Below are 22,274 nucleotides of genomic sequence, written 5' to 3'. Positions count from 1 at the left end.
ACCAAGTTGAGTGGCAACCCGAGAGTCACAGCTCCCGTTGGGACATCCTCTCCTGCAGCTACTTTCTCTGGGTTCCAGGGATAGCCATGCCTGGGCCTGGCAATTGCTCCCCAGTGTTGCAGGCCTGGGAGTCTTTGCATCTTTTGTTCATTTCTTTTAATCCTTCCTGCTCCTTTGTAAACAACCCCTTTATTAAATTCTCCCCAATGACTCATTGATCTTCTGCAAAGACTCTTCCTGGTATAGGAAGAAACTCCACAGGCTGAGTCTCAGGGTGTGCAGGGTCCTATGTCCCACTAGGGAACATGAAGGTGGCCAGATTCTCCTCCCCACTGCCAACCGTGGACTTCCTGAGACTGAATCCTAAGCTGGAGGTAAAGAATTCAATGAATAGTTTAGAACTCATTCACAGTACCAGTGGCCAATGGCAGTGGTGTGGGCATCTGGGGACAGCGGAAGCAGTGGTGATAGCTGTGCAAACTGCTGCAGCCCAGCCGGGTTGCTCCTGTGACATGACCTGCTACCTGACCACTGACAGCAACCACCCATTTTCTGAGCCTAGTTCTCCATCCTTCTAGTTGACTCCATGGATCCCCAGTATCCTTCCAATGAATTTGTTTTGCCTAATTTAGCTAGAATCCATTTCTGTTGCTTGTGTCCAAGGAACCCTGACTGATAGAGTTTGTTTTCAGGATTCAAAGGGAGGTGGGTATCATTGGGACCCCTGTCAGCAGATGTTCAGCCTCTCTGGGTCCCTAGAGGACTGAGATATATAGCAGTTCCCATGGAAAAGCAGGCATGTGGTTTGGTTTAATTGTCCTCATGGCTACTATTCAGGGTGGGTTTTTTAGTATTCTCATGATGCAGCTCCAGTTATATCACGAGCTCTGGCAGCCCTGTTAGCCCCTCAGGTCTCTCAGAAGACAGGATCTGAGTGGTTCAGTTTGCCTTCACCATCCACATTGGGCAGTGTCGGGACAGCCCCCTCCAGAAGAGTTAGCCTCCTGCTTGTCCAGCCCACCCATCAAAGCTCTGTCTGCTGTGGCCAAGATGTGATCGTGTGAATGAATGAATGAATGAATGAGTAAATGGGTTTTGTTTTGTTTGTTTGTTTGAGACACAGTCTCACTCTTGCTGCCCAGTCTAGAGTACAATGGTGTGATCCCGGCTCACTGCAACCTCCGCCTCCTGGGTTCAAGCAATTCTTCTGCCTCAGCCTCCTGAGTAGCTGGGATTACAGACTCGCGCCACCACACCCTGCTAATTTTTGTATTTTTAGCAGAGACTGGGTTTCGCCATGTTGGCCAGGCTGGTCTCAAACTCCTAACCCCAGGTGATCCACCCACCTTGGCCTCACAAAGTGCTGGGATTACAGGCTTGAGCCACCACGCCCGGACTGTTTTTGTTTTTATTAAGGCCAATTGCTGTGACTTTATTTTAAGGGGTTTTCAGACTCACTTTCTGTGGAGCTCTTTAGATGAGGCTGTGTCACTAGTCAACCATCTTCACTGTGGAGGCCTACTCACTATGATTTTGCTTTGTAGATCACAAGGATTCATTCAAATTGTCTTTGCTTCCATTCCTTCATAGTATGTTGCATGGTGTGAAAGTATATCTCTCCTTCTCTAGTACATTGTTTTCAAACAGGTTGCTGCTGCTTCTCCATTGTCATTCATCTTTTCATTATCTTATTCCTCTAAGCACAGTCAGCACATAACATACTATTTTCTATGCATAGGGATGGAAAATGCAGACAGGTAACAAGAAGAGACAAATCATCCTCCTATCGGTGGTAGGCACCCAGGCCTGACCTGCATGAAACTGCAGGTGTACCCAACCCTTTGTGTCTGCCAAGATAAGTCTGCCATGGACCACACGACACCCAACACCAGAGGCTTACATCAAAAAGGCCTCAACAGAAGCTGAAATGGAACATGAATTCACAGCCTTAGGCTGAACAGCTCTCACAGCAATTCTTGCCCATGATGCCAACATGGCTTCCTGAGCTGAAGTTATCACTTCAAATGTTCAAATGTATTAGTCTCTTCTGCTTTCTCATTCATCTCAAGACTTTTCTGAAGCCTTGCTCGCTCGGTCGCTGCCTTGCGTTTCCTCGACCATGGCTGTAATCTGGTCTCTTGTGACATTTCGGGAATATCTTGCTGTTGTTCAGGGTAAGCATGTCTATGGAGTCTCAGATAAACTTTTTTTTTTTTTTTTAGATGGAGTCTTGCTCTGTCACCCAAGCTGGAGTACAGTGGCATGATCTTGGCTTATTGCAGCCTCTGCCGGGTTCAAGTGATCCTCCTGTGTCGGCCTCCCGAGTAGCTGGGACTCCAGGTGCACACCACCATGCCTGGCTAGTTTTTTGTTTCTTGTTTTTTTTGTATTTTTAGTAGAGATGGGGTTTCACCATGTTGACCAGGCTGGTCTTGAGCTCCTGACCTCCCAAAGCGCTGGGATTACAGGCATTAGCCACCATGCCTGGCCCTCAGATAAACTTCTGTTTTCTTGCCATTAGGAGTCAAACCTCGTTGTTGACACCAGTTCCACCAAGTTGTGCCTCCTGACACAACTTATTAAGGGGAGGCAAAATGGTCGGCAAGGGAAAGACTGGTATTTTGCATCTAGCTTTTGTGGAGCTGTGAATTGTTTATTTGTTTGAGGTAGATGAACTTTATTATGTTTCTTAGATTTCTCTGGTTTGACATCAGAAGTTGAAGGAACACTTGTTCTATATTTGGATCATCTTTAACTGGCACCAGTGTCAAAAATCATACTTTCCTCATCATCTATTTCCCCCTCAAAGAAATTATTCTTGCTGCTATCAAAATTTGAGTCTGACATTTTCAGCAACGTCCCTGTCTTGACCATTTGGTGATAAATTTTTTAAAAAATTAAGCCAGGCGCGGTGACTCATGCCTGTAATTCCAGCACTTTGGGAAGCCCAGGCGGGTGGATCGCTTGAGTCCGGGAGTTTGAGACCAGTCTGGGAAACATGGTGAGACTCCCATGTCTACCAAATAATCTGGCTTTTTTTCTTTTGAGACAAGGTCTTGCTCTGCCACCCAGGATGGAGTGCAGTGGCACGATCGCAGCTCCCTGTACCCTCAACCTTCTAGACTCAAGTGATCCACCCACCTCAGCCTCCTGAAAAGCTGGGGCTAGAGGTGCATGCCACCATGCCCGGCTAATTTATTCTTTTTTTATTTTTGTAAAGACGTTGTTTCGCCATGTTGCCCAGGCTGGTCTCAAACTCCTGGGCTCAAGCGATCTGCCCTCCTCTGCCTCACAAAATGTGGTGATTACAGGCATGAGCCACTGCGCCCAGGCGAGTGAATGTTTTTCTCCTACTCCCCTGGCCCGGCTAAATCACATTCTTCTCCCAAAGCATCCATACGTCTATCTTAGCCTGTCTCACGCCCAGCCTATCCCAGAGTCAGCGTGAAATGGGTCCTTCTCCTAGAGATAGAAATCTTTAGCCCCCATGGGGCTTTCTGTCCCAGCCCAGCAGCTGCATCTTGCAGTGGTAAATAATTGCTCCCTGAATTCAACAGAGACTTAAATAAGATCTCCAGCAAGGGAACTGGCTCTTATTTATATATTATCTTACTTCTCTGTGGGCAGTACAATGGTTTACATACTGAAGGGGGTCCCATAAGTGCTCATCAAATTACGTAGATAACATTTATGGATCGCCTACTGATTGTCAGACACCAAACCTGGCCCACACTTACTGAGGACTTGATATGCTCCAGGGACAGTGCTAGCCACATTCAACCTCACCACAACCCTATGGGGTAGGTCCTATTATTGTCCCCACATTGCAGTTAAGAAATGTGAGGCACAGAGAGACGACGTAATTCTCCTAACTAATGGAGCTGTGGGTCTAGCCAGGCAGCCTGGCTCCAGAGCTGATGCACTTAGCTGCTTTACCAGGCTGTTTCATGATGGTGTGCTTGACACTGAAGCTTCTGGAAATTAAACAAGGCGTTCCAATAAGAGCCACATCAAAAAAAAATGTGAATGACTGTAAATTAATCTCTCCAACAGACATCCACAATAATCATGCCCCACCCAGCCCCAAGGAAGATGGGGCTCAGGACTGGGGGTGATGGATGGAACAGGATGCCACTTCACACATGACTTGGAAAAGAAGTCGTAAGTTGAATGATCATGTTTGTCAGACCTAGCAAAAACATTTTGTACCTATCCCTTGAGAGGTTTGGCAGCTGCAATTTCCCAAAACAGAGTTATGAAAGAGCAACGGCTGGGTGCATTTGTGACTTTGGCACCAGGGCTTCTGGACCAAATCTCAAACAGGGCGGTGCCCACATCACACTCCTGCCCATGCCTTATGAGGTCCCTGCCAGATTCTCTCCCCAGAGAATGGCACCTCAGACACCAGCCCAACCTCAATGAGGTGGTGTTTCCCTAGCATGAGCCCTCAAGGAGGCTCAGATCTGCCCTCTGAGCTTGGTTTGGTCTCCATGAAGACACTTGCCACACTGCTTGGTGAGGCTTGCCAGCCTCTCCCTCCACAGCCAGCCAGAAGCTGGGCACCTCCAGGTTCCCTCAGCCACCAGGACAGGCAGCCACATGTTGGAGAGTTGCTCCAAATACCAGCTGGGATGGAAAATACCTCCTGGTCCTGAGACCAGAGAGGAACTGGCAGAGGCCATTTTATTTCACCAAATAATTCCGTGTGACTGCTTCGGTGGGTTGCAACCCTAGGTACTTATTAAAAAGTAAAAAGTAGGTTCCCTGGGCCTGCTTAGCCCTAAACAAATCGGAAACGGGGCTGCAGGGGTGGGGGAAGTGGAATACTGGCTTGAGCACTTTTCCAGCCTCTCCAAGTGGTTCAGCTGTGCTGAGTGAGGCCGTCCTTCAGATTAATGAGGCATGTGGCCTCTGCCCTCCCCTCTCCAAAGGGAACATGGGCTTCTCCCCTCACACAATCACACACCCGCCTTCTGAGTGCCAGGCTCTTCCCCACTTCCGGACCTTTGCTGGAGCTGTGCCCTCTGCAGGAATGCAGCTCTCAGATCCCAGTGGAAAGAGTTCTTCATTCAGGCTCACCCCAAGTGCATTCAGTCACAGCACCTTCTCCTTTACAAGATTCCTTATTCTATCATTCTCTCTCTCCCCAGCAGTCCATAAGCTCCCTGTTCCCCTCACCACTGAGAACCTCAGGCCTCACGGTGTATGCAGTAGGTGCACCATAGGTGGCCGGTGAGTATAGGCTGTGTCACAGCTACACAAAAAGGGCAGCTACTACCTGTTAACTGTTGCTAGAGGGTGGTAGAATAAACCCCCTAGTTTACCATAGTTCACAAAGGAGAGCCAAGGCCAGGCAGGACTACAGGAACCTTGCACACAGACCCCCACTGCCATGGTCCCCTGTCTGAAATGCCCCACAATCTGGGTTTCCTACAACCCAACTGGAACCAAGTGCCATATACCCAACGACAAATGAGGCGCCCGGAGCCAGAATAGTCTAGATGAATTTATTGCCATTCACATATTTCATAGAAAAAAAGATGTAGCAAACAGGTCAGGGATGTACAAAAAAAAAAAAATCCAGGTTTATACAGGTTGCTCTATTTACATCTGAGAGCAGGACTGTCCTAGCATCAGGCACAGCAGCTGCATTTGTCCGATGTCCCCTTGCAGATGCAGCCCTGGGCACACTTGGCACAGCCCACAGGGCAGCAGGAGCAGCAGCCTGGGGAAGAAGGGGAGAGTGAGAGGTCAGAGCAGGCTCAATCAGGCACCTCCCTGTCCCAACAGAGGCCTGACTTGTGCCCTGCCTCCAGCCCCAGAGGACCATCATTTCAGGATGGCATGGCTTTGTCAGGAGAGAACTGGTGGATCTTTGGGATAAGAGTTTTATATGAAAAAGCTGCCCAGCCCCACCTGAGTCCGGGACAGGACAGAAGACTGGACAGGTATGGGAACAAAAGGAGGCCAGTTCCCCAAAACCTACACTTAAATGAAGAAAATCTTCATAATCAGACAGGGGGCAAACCCTTGACACAGCAGTTCTGGGGAAGGCCAGGGAAGCTCTGGGCTGCCTCTGCAGGAAAGGGCTGGATCATCAGGTTCCAAATCACCCGGGGTCTCCAAGATCCAGGGCCTTAAGTGCTTCAGGACCCAGAAAGGTTAAGAAGGCTGCCTCAGGAGGCAGGAGACCTAGATTCACATTCCAGCTTTGTTCCCAGCACTACCTGGTAACCTCTCTGGGCCTTGGTTTCTAGTTTGGTAATAAGAGGCTGGGATTCACCCATTTTTAAGGCACTTTGAGGTCTGATTCTGAATTAGGTGTTGAGGGAGGGGTTTGGGGAAGCTGGTCATAGGCCTGCCCCTGCCTGCAGAACTCTGGGTTCCCTGCTCTAACTTGGCCCATCCCCCAGATTCCCAGGGAAGGCCCTGCACTCACTCTTCTTGCAGGAGGTGCATTTGCACTCTTTGCATTTGCAGGAGCTGGCACAGGCACAGGAACCATCTGCAAGGAAGAGAAAAAGGCAGTGAGCGGTGAGTGAGATGCGGAAGGTACAGCAGCTGGTCAATAACGCTTCAGTTCCCCCTCCTCTGTGCTGTAGGACCAGCCCTCAGAGCTCCTTTCCCACTCAGGGGAGAGGACGAGAACCCCATCTCCTCTCCCTTCATTCTGGGAAGGGCAAGTGTCCTCTTGCTTTTACCCCACAAGCAAGGTCCCAGGCTCCAGACACAGCCCAGGAAGCCTAAGAAGTGGGGAGGCCAGAACCTTCTGTTCTGAACTCCGAAGAGGCAACAGCCCCCCAGGTTCCCATCCACTCTGGCTGCTCAGAGCCTGGTCAGAGCATTGGGGCTCAGCCAGCAGCGCCCTGACCAACTGGGTGACATGGAGCAGGACAGCCTTGGGCCTCAGTACCTTCAACTCTGACTTAGAGGCACAGGGAGGAGGGAAGTGGTCTCAGGGACGTGATTGGGAAGAAAGCACCTAACGAAATAAAGGAGCCCCTTCAGCTCAGAACTTAAAATGCGACTTCTTCAAACCCAGAAACAGTCTGTACTGCGGCTGGGAAACGCGCATCCCAAGGCGTGGAGCCAGGTGTCCCTTACCAGGCGAGCAGGAGCAGTTGGGGTCCATTTCGAGGCAAGAAGTAGGAGTTCCCAATGAAGACGCAAACACGCAGCGGGACAGACGAAAGGGGTGTGGAACCCAGGGGACGGCGGCTCCCTTTATAGCACGGGAAGCGGGCCGGGCGCAGAGGCCCCGCCCCGTCCTTGCACCCGCCCTCGCTGAGTCTGCACTGCCAGCGATCCTGGGCCGGGTGCATCACCCCGTGAGCCCAGAGTCGGGCGCACCGCCGGGCCCGACCTTTTGACCCAGCTTATTGTGAATCTAGCGGTACGTGACGTCCCTGGCGTCCTGCCTGCCCTTTCCAATTTCCCTGACATTGCCTGCCTCTCCCTTTCCTAGAAGTGCCAGGAAACTCGGAATCCCAGCCGTCTACACACCCCCAATCCCCGCTCCACTGTGTGTAGCTTTGCATTTGCCAGAGCCCCTGGATCACGTCCCTGGATCGGCAGGAGAGGGGAGCATAGCGAGGGAGCAGTGTGCAAATGAGAGGCCGAGGATGTGACACTCGGATGTCCTGCATTGCCGGTCCCTATCCCCGTCCCCACCTCGGTCTGTTGGCCACGTTTCTCTTATGTTTAGGGACAGAACAGACTCAGGGCTCTGCCCCCGTGCTTCCATTCTCCACTCTTGAGAGGCTGAATGGGCATATTTGCCCGGGTCCTCCTTTGCATAAAACTCTCCAGGTCTCCCCACAGCTAGCCGGGCACCCCACTACAGGATGACAGTGTGGAAAATGTGGGATGCCCCCAGAAAAGGGATCACTTTAGGTGATATGCGGGTTCTGGATTAAATTAAAATGCAAGAAACATGGTTATTTTTCCTTCCATATGCCTATTACTCTACATAACATTAATCCGTGTTAGGCCCTGTTTAGTCACTTTGCATCTTTGAACCCTCACAGCAACCCTAAAGGGATATTCATTCTAGTTATGAACCCATATTCCTAATCTGAACAACGACAATACAAGGAGCTCGAGCCACCAGCCCAGGGTCAGAGGGCTGCGAAGTGGCACTGCTGGGTCTGAATCCGGTCAGCGTCCCAAGGGAGACAGGGCAATAATGAAGCTTCCCTTTGGCCTAGGTATATTTATCTCTCTACTGCTTGAAATCTTTAAACAAAACCAAGCATCAAGGTCAGTCCTGGAAGCAAAACAGAGATGCAGAGGGAATATGAATAAGCATAATTTGATGGCAACCTTCTACGTCTGGACATTAAACTAATTCTTTTTTCAGTAGTGGTAAGGAGTTTGCTTTCATCTAAATATCTCTAAGCAAATAGGAATCATTTGAAAGAAAAAGTTAACTCACATATTGGTGCAGGTGGTAGCAGAACTGGCAGGCATCTTTCCGTTTCTGTTATGGGGACAGGGACTGTCTTGCTCATGGCTTTATATTGCAGGTGTGAATCCCTATTTTGTGGGAAGAGTGCAGGGCCCTGTCCGGACCACAGGTCAATGCTCATGTGGCTGATGAGAAAGACAGAGGACACACAGGAACACCAGGCCTGGCTCTTCTGTCTGGAGTAAAAATGTCAACTATGCCTTTATTTGAGATGTTTGGGCTGTCATAACCAGATACCTTAGACTGGGTAACTTAAAACAGCAGAAATATATTTCTCTCAGTTCTGGAGGCATGGAAGTCCAAGGTCAAGGCACCAGCATATTTGGAGTCTTGTGAGGGCCCCGCTCCTCATGGATGTCTCTTTCTTGCTGGGTCTTCACATGGTGGAAAGGGTTAAACAAGCTCCCTCAGGCCTTTCTTATTAATCCCATTCATAAACACTAGGTCCTCTTATTTCAGTCACCTCCCAAATGCACCACCTCACTACCTCAATACCAACACACCTCAATACCAACACACTGAAAATTAGATTTGCACATATGAATACTGGAGGCACACAAGCAGTTAGGCCATACCAACCATGAATAAAAATAACAAAATAATAGTTAATATTATAGATCATTTGCCATGTACAAGGCACCATTCTAATTTCTTTATACCTATTAAATCCTGTATTTCTACAAGTCAGACCCCATTACAGTCATATGCTGCTTAGTGATGGGAATACATTCTGAGAAATGCATTGTTAGGTGATTTCATGGTTGTGCAAACAGTGTAAAGTGTATAATAACAAACCTAGATACTATGGCCTACCACAGACCTAGGCTATGTGATATGGCTTATTGCTCCTAAGCTTCAAACCTATACAGCATGCTACTCTGCTGAATACTGAAGGCAATTATAACACAGTGGTATTTGTGTATCTAGACATAGCTAAACACAGAAAGATACAGTATAATTACCTTATAACCTCATAGGACCACCATCCTATATGTAGTGCATCTATAACTAAAAGGTCCTTATACAGCACGTGATGTATTATTATATTCTGCCCCTTTTACAGGGCAGGAAACGGAGCCACAGAGGGGTTGTGTCACCCAAGTATACATGATAATACATCTGGGATTGGCACTCATACAGGCTGACCATAGGATAATTCCCTGAACCACAACCCTATGTCACCCTGTCATGTGACACATGAGAACACTAACTCTGTCACAGAGGCACAGGAGGAAGAGTGCTTAGCTGGCAATCAGAGTCTCTGCATAGCTGTATGTCCTCTCTGAGCTTCAGTTCCCAGGCTGTCAAGTCAGGGGCACAATTGGGCTAACTAACCATGGGTACTTCCAGCTCTGGAATGTGAAGGACTGGGCTTAGCATCCATGGACAACATGATCTTCCACTACGGCGAGGGCATGAGGACACCCACAGCATAGATTCATTCATGCCTTTACTTCTGAACTGTGTGACCTTGGGAAGATTGCTTAACTCCTCTAGAAGACAGTACAACTCCTCTAGAAGACAGCACCATCTCACCAAACCCTGCACATTCACTGTGTCCCTGGTTTGTGTGAAGATCAAACGACTTGAAAGGTGGAAAAGGCTTGTTCTCTGAATGCTGGAGCAGTCTCTCATCCCAGAGAGCTGGTGCAGGAGGTCATCCACATGGCTTTGAGACCAGAATAGCAAGACTCCAAACCCATCTCCAACTTCAGTCCACTTAACACTTGCAGGCAGATGGGCCTTTTCCAAGGAGCTTGATGGGAGCTAACAGGATTGTCTGTCTAGAAAGTCCACATGGAGAAATGATTATAATAGCACTGTTCAGTAAGCCCTAGGCCACTAGTACCAGGCCACTGTCCCATTTAATCCCTACAAGGAAATATAATCTCCTGTATACAGATGAGGAAATGGTGGCTCAGAGAGGTTAAGTGACTTGTGCAGGCCACACAGCCCGTAAGGAGTGAAGTGGGCTGTGAACCCAGCTGTGTGACACCAAAGCCTGCACTTGGCCCAGGCTCCCTTCTGAAATCCCCTCTTCACAAACAGCACCTGCAGCCCATCTAGGGCTTGACTCCTGGGCCACCTGTCTCATCTTCCCTGTGATTGAACCACAAATAACAATTCCCTGAGAAGATAGCTGGAGGGACCAGCTGTTGGTAGCAATGATCAGTCCTCATCCTTCTCAATGCACACCACACCCCTTCAAATTACAGAATATGCCATCACCCCTGCAGAGGCCGAGTCAAATACTTCACCTGGGAGCCCCAGTTGCTATCTATAGTCAGCTTGCCAGGACAATCCTGGACACTTTGCTCCACCTCCCTATTCACTGCGCTGGCCTAAAGTAACCAAGGGCTGGAATTTGAAGGAGGAGACTGCAGCCTGACCTTGGGAGAAACTTCCAAAGATTCAGAGCCGAATCAGAACAAGGAGTTCTCAGGGGTAGCGAGAGTTCCATGAGTGACATGGGGCAGTTCAGGACTGATAGTTCCTTCTGGACATGTCCAGGCCAGCCCTGCTGAAGGTATGTGATCCACACACGAGGGTCAGTCTACATACTGTTCCCAGTGTGAAATACACACCCTAGGAGAAATATGCAATGTTTGTACATTTTTATTTTTCTATTTTTTATATATTTATTTAAATATAGTCACATATTTTGTTTTTCATATGTATTATTTTATTTTCATATATTTATATTTATTAATAATTTTCCTGTTGAATATAAAAAAGTAGATTTTGTTTTTATATTTCATACTAATTCATTTTAGTTCATTTTCCCAAAGCTTAGGTCTGTTGCAGATGCCCATAACATTATATCTCTTACATGTATACTGCCTTTTTTTTTTTTTTTGAGATGGAGTTTCCCTCTTGTCACCCAGGCAGGAGTGCAGTGAGGCAATCTCAGCTCATTGCAACCACCGCTTCCTGGTTTCAAGTGATTCTCCTGCTTCAGCCTCCCAAATAGCTGGGATTACAGGCACCTGACACCACTCGTGGCTAATTTTTGTATTTTTAGTAGAGATGGGGGGGTTCATCACATTGGCCAGGCTGGTCTTGAACTTCTGACCTCTTGTGATCTGCCCACTTCGGCCTCCCAAAGTGCTGGGATGACAGGTGTGAACACCAATGCCCGGCCTACATGTGTAATGCTTTTACATTTTTTAGCTGAGACAGGTAATGTGATTTGCCTTAAGGCACTCAGTGTGTAAGGTGATAGGACATGGTACCAGCACCCAGGAGTCTGGACTCTCAGTGCAGTCCCTCATCCCAGCTCTGTTGGGTATCGGGCCACTTTTTTCCAAGGCACACAAAATAAAACCGAGCCTGAATAAAGTCAACTTTTATTATCATTCGCATATTTTATTTTAAAAAATGTACTAATGGGTCAGTGCTGTATGGAAAGCAATTCTGGGTTTGTACACTTTCTACTTCCGGGAACAGAGCTTTCCCTACATCAGGCACAGCAGCTGCACCTGTCAGATGTCCCTTTGCAGACACATCCCTGGGCACACTTAGCACAGCCCACGGGGCAGCAGAAGCAGCAGCCTGGGCAAGAAGGGGAGAGGGACAGGTCACAGCTGACTTGAACAGGCACCTCTCTGCCCCAACAGTGGGCCTGGCTCAAGCTCACACCGGGACCCGGAGGAGCCTTCGTTCGGGTGGTGCGCTCTGTCAGGAGACAATGGTGGATGTTTGCAGTGAGAGCCTTCCTATGAAAAACTTGCTCAACCCCACTGAGCCAGGACAGGGCAGAAGACTGGACAGGCAGTGACTGGGACTGTGCGGACAAAGGAAGGACAATTCGCCAGGACCATACACTTCAGTGAGGAAAGTCTTCAAGAATCAGGTCTATGGTTGGCCGGCTGGTGCCTCTTGTGACCTCAGTTTACCCATTGTTAAGAATGAAGATTGGTTGGGAATCAACCATCTCTAATGTTCCTCCAGCTCTGATCCTGAATCCGTTTTAGGGGATGTGGGAAGCTAGTGATGAGCGTGCTCCTGCCTGCACAATCTGAGATCCCTCCTCTCACTCAGCCCAGCCCTGAGATTCTCAGGCAAGGCCCCACACTCACTCTTCTTGCAGGAGGTTCATGTGCACTCTTTGCATGTGCAGGAGCCGGCACAGGTGCAGGACCCACCTGCAAGGAAGAGAGAAAGGCAGTGAGCAGTGAGTGTGGTGCAGGGTTAGGAGCAGGCCCTCAGCATCCTCCTGCTCAGTGCACGCGAAACCTGGTACCTTGTTCTGCTCAGGCACATGGAAGACCAGCCCCATCTTTTCTCCACACAGGCTCCGATGGGCAGGCGCCCTCCTAATTTTACTCCACAAGGCCTTCTGTCAGGAATCCCTTAGAGGCAATGCGTCCTGCCTCCCATCCACCTCAGGCAGCTCTAATGCTGGACAGAGCACTGCGTCCTAGCCCAGGACCCCACTGGCTATCTGGGTGACCTGGCAGTTTTGAGCCTCAGTCTTCTCAGAAATGGGAGGCGCTGGGAAGATGGCAGCGTTCTAAGTGGTGATGAAGGCCCTTGACGGGGAAAAAGCACGAGAAGTGCAAAGTAAAGGAGTGCACTTTAGGAAGAGCTCAAAATGCACCTCCCTCCTCCCCTGGGGACATTCTATCCTCTGGAATGAAAATGGAGATCCTAAGGCCTCGAAACCAGGTATCTCTTACCAGTGGAGCAGGAGCAGTTGGGGTCCATGACGAGGCGAGGTGAAGCTGGAGTTCCTAAGGGAGAGGCGAAGAAGCAGGGGGCAGGTGGGAGGCGTGGTGGATTCTAGGAACCGGGAGTTCAATTATAGTTAGAGGAGGGGGCCGGGTGCAGAGCACCCCCTCCCCCACCACCACACGGAATCCGCGGGGCCCGCGGTCTTGGGGTGGGCGGTACGCAGTAGGCGGTTCGGGCGCACAGTCCCCTGAGTGCAGCTTGGTGGGCTCCCTGGGTCCGCCCGTTTGGCGCCCGCTCGCACGGGAGGGGCTGTGCTGCCAAAAGTACTGCGTCCCTGCCACCCTGAGGGCCATTTCCCATTCCTAGGTGGTCGCGCTTTCCCCAACCCCTTCTCTCCTCTCGCCCTGCACCGTCACCATCAGCTTCGACTCTCCGGGGTCAGTGCACAGCTCCATCCTCGTGCTCACTTTCTTCATTGGCTGGAGCGGAGAGCAGAGCGAGTGAGCCTTGCGCAGATGAACGGCAGTGGAGGTGACTTTTGCTTTTCCCTCGCCCTCCCCCTGCATTGCCTGTACCTCTTCCTACCTAGGACCCTCAAACTCGTTGCCTCTGTATACAGAACATGGCGACCACGGGTCGGTCTCTCTCTCTTCCCTCCATGCTCCTCCTCTGAGGTGATGGCGGGCACACTTGTCAGTGTCCTCCTTTTCATATAGTTCTCTGGGACTACCCCAGGCCTACCGGCCACCCCACTGCAGGATGGCAGTTTTAAAAATGAGGGATGTCCTCCAAAGAGGATGACTTTAGGTGACATGCAGACCCTGCTTTCAATCAAGGAGAGAAGTGGATATTTCTCTTCAATGTTCTTATCGTGTAACATTTAGAATGAGACAGACCTCTTTAAATCATTCATTGTTTGAACACTCCCAACAATCCTAATGGGAAATACTATTTATGAACCCGTTTTACTAATCTGACAACTGTAACAAAAAGTTTAAGTAACTTGCTCAACATCGCAGAGCTGAAAACTTGTCACTGATTTGAATCTAGCCAGCCTCTCAAGAGAAGGTGTCCAAGATCAAGCCTTCCTTGGGCCCAAGTTTGTTGTCAGCACTTCTCTATTGACAGATTTATTTATTTATTTATTTATTTATTTATTTATTTATTTATTTATTTATTTATTGAGAAGGAATCTCCCTCTGTTGGCCAGGATGGAGTGCAGTGGCATGATCTCGGCTCACTGCTACCTCTGTCCCCAGGGCTCAAGCAATTCTCCTACCTAAGCCTCCAGAGTAGCTGGGATTACAGGCGTGTGCCACCATGCGCAGTAATTTTTGTATTTTTAGTAGAGACTGGGTTTCACCATGTTGGCCAGGCTGGTCTCGAACTCCTGACCTCAAGTAATCTGGCCTCCTCGGCCTCCCAGAGTGGTGGGATTACAGGGGTGAGCCACAGTGCCCGGCGTTTTCTGACTATCTTCTATGTGTGGAATAAAACTGATTTTTCATTTTCACTGGTGGAAAAGTGTTCGCTTTAAATAAAAAATAATATTTAAGAAAATATCAATCACTTCCATGTTATATGTTAAGTAAAATATAGTACTGTGAGTGCAGAAATGAGATTCTTTTTTATCTGACATGAGGCATAAAATCTTGCTTATATCTCTATGTCCCTAGAGTTGATTAATATTATATGGGAAGAGCAAATGTCCCTTTTGATCACAGGACGCATGTTTGCGTAGTAGATGAGAATAACAGGATACACAAATGAGCATATCTGGCCTGGCTGTTTTGTCTGTGAGTAAATAAATATCCCCCATGCTATATGTAATGAGGAAAAGAAAAAAAGGAGCGGTTAATGTTATAGATGACTCACCCCTGGCCAAGTGCCTTTTTAAGTTCCTTATATGAATCAAAACTTTCAATTTTACAAACCAGATATTATTATACTCCAGCTGATGAGACTGAGACACAGAGGTTGTGTCACACATATAGTGGCAGAGGTGGGATTTGCACTCATACAGTCTGACTGCAGCATCATGTCCTTACCCCGTGCTCTATGCTACCAAGTCAACACAAAGATGAGGACGCCGAATGCCTGGCTGGAGGCAGCTGTGGAAGCACGTTGAGTTAGCGATCAGATCCCTGTGCATAGCCGTGACCTCTCTGGGCCTCAGTTGCTATCTGTCAAGCCAAGAGCAAAATTTGTTCATCTCCAATGTCCCTTATAACTTTGAACTGAGATGGGCAGGGTTCAGCATCCAGGGATGGCATGATCTGCCAGCTGTGGGCAGGGACAGAGGCCAGCTGTACAATAGGTTCATTCATCCCTTTCCTTCTTAGCTGTGTGGCATTGGGCAGGTTGTTTAATTCCTCTGAAAGATGACTCAAGCACGCCAGCCCCTGAATATTTTTTGTCCCTGTCCTGAAGCTTGTGACTTTCATTCAACAAGTTGCATGAAAGTCAAATGACATGAAGAATGGGAAAGGATTTTATGTGTGTTCAAATGTTGGGGCAGTGTCTTATCACAGCGGACTTTCTGCAGGAGGACATCCACACTCCTCCTGGCACTGGATCAGCCAGGGATGCAACACCTCCACAGCATCCCATCCAGAGCAATGCTTCCAAACCAATGAGCCTTTCTTCAAGAGCAAGTTAGGATTTAATGATATCTTTTTCCAAGAAAGTCAGTGCAGAGAGAATGATCATAATCACTATTGCTTATTAAAACCTAGGCAGCTGCCAGGCCACTCTCTGTTTTTGTTTTTTGTTTTGCTTTGTTTATGTTTTTTGTTTTGTTTTGTTTTGAGATAGGGTCTTGTTCTGTTGCCCAACCTGGAATACAGTGGCGCGATCTTGGCTCACTGCAACTTCTACATGCTGAGCTCAAGTGATCCTCCCTACTCAGCCTCCAGAGTAGCTGGAACCACAGGTGTATGGCATCACGCCATCTAATTTTTGTAATTTTTGTAGAGATGGGGTTTCTCCATGTTGCCCAGGCTGGTCTCAAACTCCTGGGCTCAAACAACCTTCCCACCTCTGCCTCCCAAAGTGCTGGTATTACAGGCATGAATAGCCACTGTGCCTGGCCCACTCTCTCATTTAATCCCTGCATTGAGAATAATCTCCTTTCTACAAATGAGGCACTAGATGCTCAGAGAGTTTGGGTGACTTGCCCAAACCACACAGCCAGTAAGTGGTGGAGTGGGCTGTGAACTAGGACTGCCTGACAACTAAAACTATGCCCTAGGTGTAGGCTGCCTCCTGAAATCGCTTCACAGGGAAGCAGCAGGTAAGTGTGGTCCTGACTTCTAGGCAAGAAGACTCACCTTCCTCCTTAGGGATCGAACATCAAATAGCATCCCCCCGACAAATGGAGTGACTAACTTGTCATCAACAAGACATCCAGGACTCTTTCCTTCCTAAGGAACATCACCACACTCAGCCAGTTGCACAATCTGCCATAGCTATGTTCTGAGAACTTCAGTAAATAAAGTATTAGCAATTGTGGAGATGATGAAATCAAAATGAAAATTCCAAAATAACTCCATCTGCAACCCACAATCACAGTGTCTTGCCAGGAGCATGCTGGTTTGAAATAGTCAAGGGCTGGAGCTTGAAAGAGGAACAACCTCAGTCTGAACTTGGGAGGAATTTCCAAAGATTCAGAGCCAAGTTCCAACAGGGAGCTCTCAGGGTTCAGCGAGTGTCCTGAGTGTGCTGTCTGTGATGCTGGCTAGGCCAAGCCTGATGCTTCCTCATGAGAATGTCCTGGCCTGTGCTGCTGAAGGCGTGTGGTCCACAGTGGGGCCAGTCTGCTGTTTCCAGTTTGCAATGCAAATCATCTATGAACATATGTGCAGAGTTTGTAAATCTTCCATTTTTCTGTTATTTGTGTATTTATTGAGTTTTTTTGTGTGTAAAATGTAACAAGTGGGTTCTATATTTTGTGTTTCATTATCTTCATAATTAATATTACTTTATTTACAAAGGTTTAGATCTGGGATGGATAGAAAATGAAAACTGTCTCTTCGCCATGGAGTCTGAGAAGCCCCGTGTAGGATTCAAGCAACTCAGGCATTGGAATCCACCCACTGTGGTCACTTCCAAACCTAAAATCTGCTGAGGAACTGAACTTGGTCAGGGAAACCTGAGAATAAACATGAGGAATGGAGAAGTCTCTGTGCCACATTTAACATGATTGGAGCTGATCGCGTATGTCTCCATGCTCATATGGAAGCATGATCCGGCACAGTGCAGGTGCATTTTATAGAAGATGGAGGTCTGTGATGTAACTGGGCTTGCCTGAAGGCACTCAGACTGTTAGAGGCTCACATTTCCATCCAGAGCCCAGTCTCTAAACTCCCAGTTCAATCTCCCACCCCAGTCCCTTATTCCAAAAAATACAACAGGAACCAGAACCAGAACCAAGTCTGTGTTTAATTATTATTCGTATATTTCACAGACAAAAGGAATGTAGCAAGTGGGTCGCGGTTGTAGAAAACAAAATCCTGGATTTTACGTGTCATTCTGTTTTCATCTGACAGCAGGGCAGTCCCGACATCAGGCGCAGCAGCTGCACTTCTCTGACGCCCCTTTGCAGATACAGCCCTGGGCACACTTGGCACAGCCCAGGGGGCAGCAGGAGCAGCAACCTGGGGAAAAAGGGAGACAGAGGTCGCAGCAGACTTGACCAGGGAGCTCCCTGTCCCAACAGCAGGCCTAACTCGAGCTCAGACTCCAGCCCCCGAGGATCCTTAGTTCAGGATGGTGTGGCTTTGTCAGGAGACAAGTGGTGGATGTTGAGGTGAGTCTTTCTATGAGAGACTGCCCAGCCCCACAGGAGCCCTGGACAGGGCAGAAGACTGGAAAGGCAGTGATGGCCTAGGGGGACAAAGGAAGGCCAGTTCCCCAGAAGCACACACTCAGGGCCAACCTTGGGTTCCCTCCCAACCTTAGCCACAGCCCCAGATTCCTGGAGATGGCCCCGCACTCACTCTTCTTGCAGGAGGTGCATTTGCACTCTTTGCACTTGCAGGAACCAGGGCAGGCACAGGAGACACCTGCAAGGAAGAGCAAAAGCCAGTGAAAGGTGAGTGAGATGCAGAAGGTACAGCAGTGGGTCAATGAGTGTCCAGTGTCCCTTCGTCTGTGCAGGGCCAGCCCTCAGAGCTCCTTTCCCACTCAACAGAGGAAGAGAAACCCCTTCATGCTGGGAAGGCCAAACACCCTCCTGTTTTTATTCAAAAGGAAAGTCCCAGGGTCCAGGCACAGCCCGGGAAGACTAGAACTTCGACATTCTGTCAAGAACCCAGAAGAGGCAATGTCCCCTCCTATCCAATGCCTCCCATCCAATCCCGCGGCTCAGAGCCTGGTTAGAGCATTGAGGCTCAGCCAGCAGTCTCCTGACCAACGGGGTGATGTGGAGCAGGACAGTCTTGAGTCTCAAGACCCTCAACTCTGACATAGAGGCACAGGGAGGAGGGCAACGCTCTCAGGAGCTTGGCCAAGAGGAAAGAATAGGAAGAATCTTTCTCAAGGAAGAATAAAGGAGTCACCTTCAGCTCAGATCGCAAAACGCGACCTCCTCAAACCCAGGGGCACTCTCTGTGGTGTCTGGGAATTTGGCATTCCAAGGCACAGAACCCGGGCGTCCCTTACCAGCGGCGCAGGAGCATTTGGGGTCCATCGCAACCTGAAGCGAGACTGGAGTTCCCAAGCGAGAAGGGAAGAGGGAGTGGAACACGTGTAAGATGTGGTGAAGCGCAGCAGTTGGCGGCTCCTTTTGTAGTCAGGGGTAGGCGCCGGGAGCAGAGACTCCGCCCCGCCCTTGCACCGGACCAGCTGAGTCCAAGCCGCCAGTAGTCCTGGGCTGGGCTGTGTGCAGCAGAGGTGCCGGGCGCAAAGCACCCTGAGTGCAGGTTGGTGCACACCGCTGGCCTCCGCCTTTCGCACCGGCTCGCGCGGGAGGCGTTGTGCACCCGGGTTAGCTGCTTCTTTCACCCTGCCCGGTCTGCCCAATTCCTTGAGATTACCTGCTACTCCCCCACCCTTGGCGTTCGGCATGGCCCGAGACCCTGACCTGCGTGCGCCCCACACCCTTGCCAACAGTTAAGCCTTGCAACCCCAGTCTCTTGTTCAACTGTCTGGATTGGCGGGAGGAGGGAGCATAGCAAGGGAGTAGTGTGCAAAGGACAGGCGGAGGATGCGACCTTCGGATCTCTGGCACTGCCTGTCCCTTTCCCCTTCCCCTCCTCAGTTCTTCTGCCACCTTTCTCCTGTGCACAGCTACTCGGAAGACACAAGGCCCTGTCTCCCTCCCATCAAAGGATGCTTATTCATATCCCTCTATGTCTCTGTTTTGCTTCTAGGACTGACCTTGATGCTTGGTTTTGTTTAAAGATTTCAATCAGTGAAGAGATGAACATACCTGGGCCATAGGGAAGCTTCATCACTGACCTCTCTCCCTTGAGAAGCTGACAGGATTCACACCCAGCAGTGCCACTTCCCAGCCCTCTGACCCTGGGCTAGTGGCTTGAACTCCTTGTATTGTCATTGTCCAGATTAGGAATACGGGTTCACGAATAGAACTCATGTCCATTTAGGGTTGCTGTGAGAGTTCAAAGATAGAAAGTGACTAAACGGTCAAACACGGACCCGTGTAATGTAGAGTAATAGTAATATGGAAGGAAAAATAACCAGCTCTCTTGCTTTCTAATTTAATGCAGGATCTTCATATCACCTTCAATGATCCCTCTTCTGGGGACATCTCACACATTCAAAACTGCCATCCTGTAGTGGGGTACCCGGCTAGGCTGTGGGGAGACCCTGGAGAGATTTATGCAAAGGAGGACCTGGACAAAGGTGCCCATTCAGCCCCTCAAGAGTGGAGAATGGAAGAGAGAGAGGCAGAGCCCTGTGTCTTCTGTGTTGCTGTACACAGGAGAAATGTGGCCAAAGGACTGAGGTAAGAACCGGGACAGGGCAGATAAGGCCAGAGATGTGAAGTTTGCATCCTTGGCCTGCCTTTGCACACTACTACCTTGCTGTGCTCCTTGCTTTGTCAGATCCAGAAAGTGGAGCACAAGACTGGGATTGCCCTCGACTCCAGGAAAGGCTTAGCTATCGACTTGAGACCTGGGCGTTGGTGGGGGTGGGGGGAAATCCAGAATGCTGGGGTAGGCGGAACGCCAAGGGGTGGGTGTAGTAGGCAACTTCAGGGAAGCTGGAAGGCCCGGCAGGGTGAGAGAAGTCGCACACCCGGGTGCACAGCGAAAGGGGCAATCCTGTGGTGTGCACCCAGCTGTGCTCAAGGAACTTGCACCTGGCCCATCTGCTGCGCACAGCCCAGATCAGGACAGCTGGCGGTGCTGACTCGGCGGGGCGGGTGCAAGGGCGGGGCGGGGCGTCTGCGCCCGGCCCCCTTTCTTGACTATAAATGCAGCCGCTGGCTGTTGGGCTCCACCACGCCTTCCACGTCCACCACTGCCTCTTCTCTTCTCGCTTGGGAACTCCACTCTTGCTTCCTGTTGCAATGGACCCCAACTGCTCCTGCATCTCTGGTAAGGGGCGCCCGGGTTCTGCGCATTGGGATGCCGAATTCTCAGACATCATGGAGAGTGTCCCTGGGTTTGAGGAGGTCTTATTTTGCTATCTGAGCTGAAGAGGACTCCTTTATTCGTCCAGGGCTTTCTTTTGGCCAAGCTCCTGAGAGCATGTCCCTACTCCCTGTGCATCTGTGTCAGAGTTGAGGGTCCTGAGGCTCAAGGCTGTCCTGCTCCATGTCACCCGTTGGTCACAGGGCTGCTGGCTAAGTCCCAGTTCTCTAACCTGACTCTTAGCAGCTGGATTGGAATGGAGGCATTTGATAGGAGGGGACATTGCCTCTTCCGGGTTCAGGACAGAAAGTCGAAGTCGCAGTCTTCCTGGGCCATGTCTGGAGCCTGGGACTTTCCTTTGGAATACAAATAGGCGGGTGCTTGGTTTTCCCAGCATGAAGGGAGAGGACATGGCGCTTCTCTTCCTCTGCTGTTAGTGGGAAAGCAGCTCTGAGGGCTGGGCCTGCACAGAGGAGGGGGAACTGGACAATTATTGACCCACTGCTGCACCTTCTGCATCTCACTCACCCCTGCCTGGCTTTTTCTCTCCTTGCAGGTGTCTCCTGCACCTGCCCTGGCTCCTGCAAGTGCAAAGACTGCAAATGCACCTCCTGCAAGAAGAGTGAGTATGGGGCCATCTCCAGGAATGGCTAAGTTTGGGAGGGAACCCAAGGCTGGCCCTGAGTGCATGCTTTTCAGGAACTGGCCTTCCTTTGTCCCTGTAGGCCATCACTGCCTGTCTAGTCTTCTGACCTTTCCAGGGCTTATGTGGGGTGGGGAAGCTGTCTCATAGGAAGACCCACCCCAGTGGCACCAGTTGTCTCCTGACAAAACCATGCCATCCTGAAATGATGGTCCTCTGGGGCTGGAGGCAGGGATGGAGACAGGCCTCTGTTCGGGCAGGGAGGTCTCTGGTCGACTCTGCTCTGACCTCTCACTCTCCGTTCCTCCCCAGGCTGCTGCTCCTGCTGCCCTGTGGGCTGTGCCAAGTGTGCCCAGGGCTGCATCTGCAAAGGGGTGTTGGACAAGTGCAGCTGCTGCGCCTGATGCTGGGACAGCCCTGCTCCCAAATATAGATTGATTAGTAAAATCCAGAATTTTTTGCTTTTTTGATACAACCTTGATCCATTTGCTACATTCCTTTTCCTGTGAAATATGTGAATCATAATTAAACACTTAGCCTTGATTCTGGTTCTGGTTCCTGTGTGTTTTTTGGAATAAGGGACTGGGGTGGGAGACTGAACTGGGAGTTTAAGAGACTGGTCTCTGGATGGAAATGTGAGCCTCTAACAGTCTGAGCACCTTCAGGCAAGCCCTGCTAACTCACTGAGCTTTATCTTCCACAAAATGCACCTGCACTGTGCCGGATCATATGGGGACAGGCAACGTACACGATCAGCTCAAACCATGTCAAATGTGGCACAGAGACTTCTCCATTCCCCATGGTTATTCTCAGGTTTCCCTGCCCAAATTCAGTTTCTCAGCAGATTTTGGGATTGAAAGTGACCACAGTGGGTGGATTCCAATGCCTGAGT

At 49.7% G+C, this 22,274-nt stretch overlaps 3 protein-coding genes and 2 pseudogenes across 3 annotated transcripts; 1 reads left to right on the top strand and 4 right to left on the bottom strand.

Moving 5' to 3' along the window:
• Nucleotides 1-1,639: 1,639 nt before the first annotated feature.
• On the bottom strand, nucleotides 1,640-2,847 carry LOC103233045 (developmental pluripotency-associated protein 2 pseudogene; annotated as a pseudogene).
• A 2,646-nt stretch (nucleotides 2,848-5,493) lies between these two features.
• LOC103233044 (metallothionein-1X) lies at nucleotides 5,494-7,233 on the bottom strand. The gene is made up of 3 exons (XM_007993381.3): nucleotides 7,105-7,233; nucleotides 6,440-6,505; nucleotides 5,494-5,725 (listed from the first exon to the last, which is right to left on the bottom strand). The coding sequence occupies exons 1-3, from the start codon at nucleotides 7,130-7,132 to the stop codon at nucleotides 5,634-5,636; spliced, it is 186 nt and encodes a 61-aa protein (XP_007991572.1). The 5' UTR covers nucleotides 7,133-7,233; the 3' UTR covers nucleotides 5,494-5,633.
• Nucleotides 7,234-11,927: 4,694 nt separating this feature from the next.
• On the bottom strand, nucleotides 11,928-13,174 carry LOC140711682 (metallothionein-1-like; annotated as a pseudogene).
• A 4,389-nt stretch (nucleotides 13,175-17,563) lies between these two features.
• On the bottom strand, nucleotides 17,564-18,974 carry LOC103233032 (metallothionein-2-like). The gene is made up of 3 exons (XM_007993358.3): nucleotides 18,803-18,974; nucleotides 18,139-18,204; nucleotides 17,564-17,796 (listed from the first exon to the last, which is right to left on the bottom strand). The coding sequence occupies exons 1-3, from the start codon at nucleotides 18,828-18,830 to the stop codon at nucleotides 17,705-17,707; spliced, it is 186 nt and encodes a 61-aa protein (XP_007991549.2). The 5' UTR covers nucleotides 18,831-18,974; the 3' UTR covers nucleotides 17,564-17,704.
• A 160-nt stretch (nucleotides 18,975-19,134) lies between these two features.
• LOC103233033 (metallothionein-2A-like) lies at nucleotides 19,135-21,925 on the top strand. The gene is made up of 4 exons (XM_007993359.3): nucleotides 19,135-20,108; nucleotides 20,209-20,703; nucleotides 21,296-21,361; nucleotides 21,695-21,925. Exons 2-4 carry the CDS (start codon nucleotides 20,580-20,582, stop codon nucleotides 21,784-21,786), a joined length of 282 nt encoding a protein of 93 aa, XP_007991550.1. The 5' UTR covers nucleotides 19,135-20,108; nucleotides 20,209-20,579; the 3' UTR covers nucleotides 21,787-21,925.
• Nucleotides 21,926-22,274: the final 349 nt, after the last annotated feature.

Source organism: Chlorocebus sabaeus, chromosome 5 (assembly GCF_047675955.1).
Source record: "Chlorocebus sabaeus isolate Y175 chromosome 5, mChlSab1.0.hap1, whole genome shotgun sequence".
Classification (NCBI taxonomy): domain Eukaryota; kingdom Metazoa; phylum Chordata; class Mammalia; order Primates; family Cercopithecidae; genus Chlorocebus; species Chlorocebus sabaeus.
Note: the sequence above shows the minus strand (reverse complement) of the source record. Positions and strands in the feature narration are given on the sequence as shown.